General features: G+C 32.0%; 1 protein-coding gene across 1 annotated transcript in view; it reads right to left on the bottom strand.

Annotated features, from left to right (window-relative positions):
• Positions 1-2,216: 2,216 nt before the first annotated feature.
• Positions 2,217-9,084, bottom strand: part of SLC12A2 (solute carrier family 12 member 2) — a 116,918-nt gene continuing 110,050 nt past the window's right edge. The window contains exons 24-27 of the mRNA XM_004449515.5: positions 8,643-8,729; positions 7,831-7,966; positions 6,202-6,269; positions 2,217-5,065 (exon numbers count right to left, since the gene is read on the bottom strand). Of these exons, the coding sequence (XP_004449572.1) occupies positions 4,930-5,065; positions 6,202-6,269; positions 7,831-7,966; positions 8,643-8,729 (427 nt within the window). The 3' untranslated portion in view covers positions 2,217-4,929. The remainder of the gene's footprint in view (positions 5,066-6,201; positions 6,270-7,830; positions 7,967-8,642; positions 8,730-9,084) is intronic.

Genomic DNA, 9,084 nt, shown 5'->3' with positions numbered 1-9,084 from the left:
TCGGATCCAGTTACCTGAAAAGAAAGTTCACAAGACAGTCCATTTTCTGAGTCTTCACCAACCACCTTACTTGCTACAGAAAAAAATATTGGATGATTTCAGCCCTATACTAGACATGAAAATACAACTTTTAATTACTGCAATCATTGCCAGAAGAACTCACTGTCCTTTAATATTCAATATATTAGAAGCAGGCTATTGGCACTTGCTTGTCACCTAAGAGTCATTATTATCTGGGAGCTGTGGTTCTTATGGTGCTGGAAAGTAATATTGCTATTTAAATAATATATATGCCCAAAGATATTTTGTGTACTTGCCTTCAGATTACCCTTTCAAAATAAATACCTCATAATAAAATTTATTGATAAAATATTTATTTTATAAATATTTAGACTAAAGAATACTTTCCAGGTAATATTATGCTTTTCCTAAAACCACAAAAAAGATAAAGATTCTATACCTTTCTCTAAGACTCTAAATTTTTCTTTATCGTGCTGGCTAATTTATATGAACAAGTTTAATTTTGATATTCTAAGCAGGGATCAGCAAACTATGGCCACGAGTCAAATCTCTGCACACCCATTCATTTAATATTATCTATGACTGCTTTTGTGTTACAAGCAGAGTTGACCAGATGCAGAACCTGTATGGCTTGCAAAGTCTAAAATATTTACTATCTGGCCCTTTACAGAAAAAAGTTTTCTGACCCCTTCTCTAAAGTTTTAATTGCTAGGGTTTTTTTCTTTCACTTTTTGGTGATTTTTGGGGGGGCTACAAAAGTGGCTTAGGGTGAAGTAAAAGATACTAATCTTAAACATGTTCTCATATTAGTTTTGTGCAGGGGATTCCATATTCTAAATGGATAGGACCTGGCATAATTTAAAGTAGATTTTAACTATTCAGCTCATTTTGCCAAATGTAAAAACAATATAAATATCCACCTTGATTTTTATAAAATATGGAAAGGATCTTTCTATAAATTGTACAATTTCAAAGAAGAAAAGCAATCTGTAATTTTTTTTGCAATATATACTAGTTTATTTAGGGTAAACCATCATAAAATGCCCATTTATAAGCCTTTAAAAATACTCCCAAAATAATACCAAATCACTAATTGGTTGCAGAAGTGCCTATCAGTAGAGAAATCTCTGAAAGACAAATCCAGTTAACTAATGTTTTAATGTTAACTTAATGATTTTTTTTTAATATATCTGGGATATATTTATAGTTTTAAGTGGCAATAAATTTCTCTATCTTCTTTATTGTGAATACCACCGCACAATGATGTGCTTTGGTCTCAGTATTCTCTAACATATACTATTTAAAACTGATCCTTCAGTCTTTTCCTTTGGTATGCTTAGTTTCTGATCTTATTATATTTGCTAACATTATACATGTCTTTTATAAATATGGCTATTAAAACAATACATTATAGTAAAAGTGACATTACAAATACATTCATAGAAAAATTAGTCACTTTCTAGGATTATAAAATGAAGTTCTTACCTATGGCATCTCAGTTTTGCTTTGTAGCTTTAAATTTGATAAGCACTTTATAAATATTTTAATTTAAATGCAATCATGGCTATAAAATTCTAAGCACAGTCCTGGCACACAAGTAAGTTGTCAATAAATGTTGGCTACTGTTTTTACTATACTGAAAATAAAATCCCTGGAGTGGAAAGACCTGGTCTGTAGACGAAAATCCTTCATTTATTTATCACATGACCTTGGGGAACTCCTTAAACTGCTCCAAGCTGCTTACTCAAAACTGTCCAGCATATGTAACATACCTACTGTAATGTTCAAATAAGAAAGTAAAAAAGCTTTGCAAACTGCAAATCATCTTACCTGAAAACCTTAGGAAGAACCAGATTATCCCCCATTTTAATCTTAGTTTCTTCATTTATAAATGAAGGATTTAGCCCAAACATAAAGCAGGATTACAGTAGTTAAATCATTTTTAAAAAATCAAAATGAGCTGCATCTTATCTGATTCAGTAACACTATTAGCATCAATAGTGATTATTCCAAAGGCTTAGTTTATGGATAGTGAAGAATTTCAAACAACCTTTCCAAGGCATGAATATTAAGGTAAAATCCATTTTAAAAGCTCAGGTACTAATGAAGTAATGATAGTTACCTACTTGAGGTTAACTGAGAAAGCTAGCAAAGATTTATAAAATAGGTAAAGTATAAGATGAACAGACATTAAATAGTTCCAATGAATTCACTTCCTTTATTGCAGTAACCTCTGTACAAAGCAGCAACTGCAATACTCAACGTTAAAACATTAGAAAAGCATTTGTGTGATAGTTATGGTACAGTATTATCAAAATATTACATTTTCAAGCTTAGTAATCATACACCAGAGCTCAAATCTTTAAATTATTTCCATAGACTTTACAAATATGTAATGTCAGAAAGCATATAAAAAGAATGTAAAAGAAAATCTAACATACAAATATGAAATAACATAACAAATAAATACTTGATTTAATTAACTGTTAATAATCAGCTTAACACCACCACTCTCTCTAAACCCAATGAATTTTTACCTATAGGAATAATGAACTGTCAAATGCCATTGCACAATTTATTTCCAAGTTATCACCAATTATTGGAACTAAAAAAAATTGGCATTAAAATAATCAAAATTCAGCATAAATAAAATAGAGTAGAATAACTTCAATATTAGGCTAACATCTCTAAGAATTGTTGAAATTTATAAGAACACTACAACAATCTTGAAAATTTTTGACCTGGTATCTAGTGTTCAGTGAAAATAATTGATTTATTTTTTTTTAAAAGTGAAAAACTTCTTAACATTATTTCACAGACAATATTACTCCCATTATGCATATTTAGGTATATTTTATGAACTTTTTATACACACATGTATGTAGCAACATATGACATTTGGTTCCTGTAGTACAGATCACAATGTTTTCCTGAATGGGTAAAACATAAAAAAAATAAAAAAAAAATTAAGTGTACCTATGCACATCAAGATAGCAGCACTCAGTTCATGCCCTATTATCCATTTACAAAGTTCAAACATGATATTAATTATGTTTATTGAATAATATGACATTTCTACTGTCTTTCCCCCCAAGTTACTGCAAAACCTGCAATAAATGGAATAAGACTGATAAATTTTTTGGAAAAACACAATTACTTCATTTCTTTAGCATTCTGAATTCAAAATGATCAGATCTCTGTTTTAATATTATACTCATGCAGCAAAATTACTGCACTATTGAAAACAGTAATAATTTTATAGATTTCTATCAAGATTCATGAAAACTCGTATAAATCCTCCACCACTGAAACTCACACCAATTAACCCACTGAGCAGTACTTGAGATGGAATGTTGTCCAGTTTCAAACTGAATAACTGCAAAAAAGTTGCATGCCCTTCAAATTATCAACTTTGTTCTTTGTTAAACCTATATCTGTAGATCAAATTTTGAGCTTATGCTTACTGAAAAATAAATTTATCTACTGAATCTTGATCACTTTAAATTCCAAAAACCAGCAACATAAATTTCATTATATATACACATATGCATCTGTGTATGCCTATATACATACACACATACAGATATGTAGACATATATCCCTTGAAATGTTCTTAGGAAATCCTTCCTTGAATAATATAAAAAACTTCACATTAATAATTATGTATAAAGCTTTTAGTAACAGTACATATGCACTGTCAAAATTGTACTAGTAGACTATGATGTCGAAACAGACATTTCAGAAGCACAAACTGGCAGTTTTTCTTAACACAAAAGTTTTAAAGTATTAAGAATGGATTAAATTTAAATGTTCAGAATAATATGTTCAAACCTGAGTATATTAAGACTAAGTATACTTGACCTTTGAATGAATGAAACCTAAAAACATTTCACTAAGAAACCACTGATTCATTTAACCGTTTGATGAAACATTAAATATTTTAGTGACTTATAAAGGATGGTACAGTATAGTGAAATTCCACATAGTATACTGAAATATTTTACTTAAATGACATTGTTGTATCTAAATTTCCTCCAGAAACATCTGTTAGTATTTCTTAAAAGTCCCTCAGATTTGAGGGAAAGTCTCAATTAGGACAGATCTCTAATAAATTCAAATGATCTTAAGAATTTTGGTTTAAAGAATGACAGCATGTGATTTTTCGGCATGGTTTATCAAAATACTTCAACATACCCTAATGTTGTGAGAAATAATAATAAAGATATAAGTAAGAGCCAGTCAGAGAAAAAAAGACACGTTGGGCCTCTTCCTCACAGATCTACATTTACACATACAAGCGTAACTTTGGGGCCACTTTTTGCCCTCCCCCCCCTTTTTTTCCATTTTTCATTAACCTGCCCTAATTCTCCCCTTTCATTTCTAACAGATATATAACAAATGTGATAGAAAACATACAGTACTCAACACTAATTAATCAATGGAAGAAGAAAATCAGCATCCATTTTATTTTAAGGTTGAAAAGACTAGAAATAAAAATAGATGAAGGCAAAGTTTGACATTCTATAAATTTATAAATGAGGATAATGTGGATGAAATTTGGTTAATTTCAGAAGGCACCTCAAGGCTAAAGGCTTTTGTACTCCTTTCATCAATCAAAAATAACATACTTTTATTGCTATTCAATTAGCAAAGGAAAACTTTACTCTGATGAGCTTCAGTCCAACCACAACGAATCATCATTCATTAAGACTGAGATAAAGAACTTACTAAAACTGAAGTCTCCATAAACGTATCAATGGAGCAACTTCCCCGTGTGCTTTTATATCAAAGAAATAATAAAACAAAAGTCGCAGTTCGCCATTGTGATGTTAAGGTGTCACTGAAGATTTCCGTTACTTCACTAGTCGAGAAGTACCATTCTGCAAAGTTGTCCACTGTGTAGAACATTTAAGAATAAAAGGTAAGGACACTCTGATGATTCCCACGGACTAAGAGGATTGGTGGTAGGTCCTTTGATAGTGCTTCTAACCATGCCATGTAGAGAGCACTAGAGACAGCACCTTTACGTGCAACTGGGAGGCTCCTGGAATGAAAAAAGAGAAGAGAATTAGCAACATATTTGAGAAGAATAAAATGCAGTTAGAAAAAACATCACTATAAATTAAATCACAATAAAAGTAACTATAAAAATTATTATAAGTTACAGAATACTTTTGAATGCAGGGAAATCCTGTAGATACAAGAGAATTATACTACTCTTATAAAGCTATTCCAATTATTTCAATTTTGAAAAAGTATTTTTAAAAATTTCTTCATAAGAATATTACATCAATATTTCTACAAACTGTAACATTTGGTATCCAACACTGAACTCCAAATTTCCCCTTCCTCAGTAAGGAAAAGAAATAGATGGAGAAATGGAAGTTTCTATCTGAATTCAGGAAATGGAAGGTACACATGGATAAATGAAATTTATAACTAATTCTACATATTAATTGCATCTTTTCTTATCTCTCTTAGCTTTAATCTCTATTTGTAGATGGCATATTAGTGACCATGGCTCTAGAGATGTTTTTCTCTACATTTCTGTGTATTAGTTTTTCCATGCAGATACATCATTATGAAAGTTGAAACCTTCTGGTATATTAAACGTTCATTGTTAACCAAAATAACAATCCTTTGGTGTTAACTTTTACTTCATTTTAATCCTTTGGAGGCCTGAGTTTTCCCTATCTATCTAAGGACACAGGTTCAAGGACTGAGAAAATTAAGGTTCAAATAGTATTTCGCTAACCTGGTTCAGCTGAGAAAAGCCAAAATTGGAATTAACCAGTGCATTCAACTTAAGTACAATGTGTCTGTAGGTAAAGTTTGGGTGGGAGAATCTTGGAGGTGGTGATAAAGATAGGAACCCCTTTAAAATTTTATACTCCAAAGAACTCAATGGTGTAATTTTCGTGAGAAGCTGTTTGGGGTCCAAGTTTTAACTTGGCGTTAAAAGGAAAAAATTCCAGAAAATCTATTATCACAGAGAGTTACTTAGATTCAGATTAGCTTAAGATTCAAGTTTTTGTTTTTCTTTCTTCCTACTTTGAATGATTTTTCCATATACCTAAAGAAAAGTATATTTTAAAAAGTTATTTTTCTTCCTTATAACCACTAAACCATTAAGTGTCTCAAGTGAACAGTCAAGAAAATCTTAGTACTGATATTACTTACATGACAATAATATTAGCTGTACTTGAATGTTCCTTCAGTAATTCATTTAACCTGATCTGACGGTATGTCTAAAATGAAACAAGACAAAGTCACTGATACACCACTTGAAAATTAAAATCTAACATGGAGGCACAGGGGCTCACATGCTGGCTGGCAGGCATGGCTTGGATGGAGGTGCTGCAAAGGGGCTTGCTCACTGACTGACTGGCGGGTGCCCCTGGTACACGGGCACAGCGGGCTTATAGCTGGTGCTGCCATGCACAGCTTGGTGCTACCTGTGGCCCAGGAACATGCTGCTCTACGCTGCATTCTTATCGGTGGTGCATGGCCACCGTGGCTGTGGCCTTCTTCAACCACACGTGGTTGAGAGCACTGGAGCATGTGCTACGTGCTCAAGGCTGTATATCCACCTTCTATGATGGAATGAGTATTCTCCAGGGAAAGGATGGCATATTTTTGGACCTTAAAAAGAAATTCTGAAATACATAAAGAGTGGTCTGATGTACTGGCCTTTTGTACAGCTGACCAACAGCCTTGTTCCCTTTCACTGGAGAACAGCTTACACTAGACTCCGTGGTTTCCTCTGGGCCACTTTCCTTTGCTTTTCACAACAAAATGGAGGTGGTACACTCAAGTCGGCTTTCATTTTCCTTTGTAGAAAGGAGGCCAATGCAGCTGAAAGGACCTCAGAGAAATAAGTCAAAGACTCCTCCCATAAAATAACTAACTTTTCTTAAGATGCAGTGGATTGTCTGCAGAAAAATACTTTGTTTTTTTTTTTACCAGTTATGTACTTCATTTTGAAGAATTACTATTATACAGATCCAATTTTTAAAGTTAGCAATGATAATTTTCAATTTTATTCAAACCACCTTTTTTTTTTTTTCCCATTCCAGTCTGAAAGTATAAAAAGCATACAGCTTCTTTCACCTCTCTAACATTTTCACATCTCTAATGTTTTGGCTATTATCACTAACAGTGACACTATGCCATTTTGTAATTATTAATCTTTCTATTCTAATATTTTAATACCAGTTGATATCACAGTTTTGATTGTTCATATCTCTATATTAAAATTTCAAGGTTTTCTCCTAAACACTTTTGGATCAGATTACCTTTTGTACCAAAAATAGTTCTTATAGTAAATTCCTCTTTACAAAGAATTCAATCAAGGAGAAGACAGAATAACCAAAATGTCTTCCTCCCCCAAAAAACTGCAAAATAATTTATTCCAATGACAACATTAAAGTTCTGTAAGTACATCTTATATCATCAAAGAATAGTGCAGTCTGTATCCAATGTATTTTGTTTTCCTTTTGTAATTTCTAAGTTAAATACCTTTAATGATTTCAGTCTCTCAAAGCATCCCATTTCCCAGATGAACTAAATAAACAAAACATTTGGCCTCTTATAAAAATATCTAGCATGCTTCATAATCCTACAAATGAATTTTGTGTAATAAAAGTATCTGTTCCTTATTTAAAAGAAAAGTGCACTGTCTACATGTAAATCTAACTTAAATAGATTTAATTGCAAAACTGGTTCCTCCCATATCAAACTGCAGCTCTTGTTACTTAGGCTTAAGTATTTTTTTAAAAAAATCACAGGGATGCAGAAGAGAAAGAATACCTTGGTCTTATAAAGTTCAATCTCATTATCTGTGATTCGCCATGGTTCATCTTCTTTCATTTTATCTGCAATATCTTGTTCTTTATCATCTTCGTGAAGTCTGTATGGCTCAATCATTTCATCAAAAGCTACAATACTTAAAAGAATAGATGGAATATTGCCAATTAACTTTATTTTAAATTATATAACAAGAAGCTCTTAATCACTAAACAGCTTGGAAAGTTAATGCTTTCATCTATTATGTCCCCCTCTAAACCTCAACTCTAACAATCACTTTGGCAATTCATTTAGAAAATAGAAATCTCTGGTACCTCAAACTGATAAGAACTTTACAACAATATTCCCAATAATGAAACTGCAGTTTTAATGCTGCAGCTTGTTTCTCTGTATCCACCCGCTTCTATGCCCACCCCTTCAAAACACATAAATTTTCCTAACAGCATCAGAAGGATTCTTTTGAGCTGAGCAGGAAGTTAAATTGTGTTACTCCTTTGTTTAAAACATCCCAAAGGCTTGCCTACTTCAAGTACCAATGAACAAAAGGAGTGTAAGAAAAAAAATCACTTCTAAAACAGCAATGCAAAGTCTTTCTGAAAACTGAAAGTCCTTTAGACTTAATTTCAATATCTGCTACCGTATGTGCCAGCTACCAGTTTTAAACAAAATTTTTTTTACTTCATCCGTAACTAACAGCAGGGAGAAAATAACCCAAATATAGCTGAAAGTTGAATTATCTGTTATAGGAGGGTTTGCATAAGTTATCCCATGAAAGGACCAGAAAATTGTACAGAGTAACTTATCCAATAACTTACTTTTCTTTCTTTGGTTTGGTATTAATATCTCCTAGGACCATAATGTCTGAGAAGTCTATCCGGAATTTGCTAAGCAAAGTTGCCATCCTAAAACGAAAATGAATAGCACTGAGACACATGAAGGATGTATGTATTTTTGTTTTATATAGGGTGAATCCATATATCTGAGAAGCATGATTTAAGGAAAAGTTTGTTGGGTATTAAACTAAGTTCATTGGAATTAATTAACACTGAACATTCACAAAGTAGGATTTTAAATTCCCTGAATTTAAAAATTCTTTTATATTCTTTCACTTTCTTGGACTCTCTCCTTAGTACCTATAAAAGACAGAGCAAAATAATAGTGAAATTTGAATAGCAACTATTTTAAGTTAATTATATTGGTAAGTATATGGATTTCAGTAAAAACTACTAAACAGTTATTTGCTAAATTATTTTCGGA

Source organism: Dasypus novemcinctus, chromosome 2, assembly GCF_030445035.2.
Source record: "Dasypus novemcinctus isolate mDasNov1 chromosome 2, mDasNov1.1.hap2, whole genome shotgun sequence".
In the NCBI taxonomy this organism is placed as follows: domain Eukaryota; kingdom Metazoa; phylum Chordata; class Mammalia; order Cingulata; family Dasypodidae; genus Dasypus; species Dasypus novemcinctus.
This window is presented reverse-complemented; position numbering and strand designations above follow the sequence as displayed.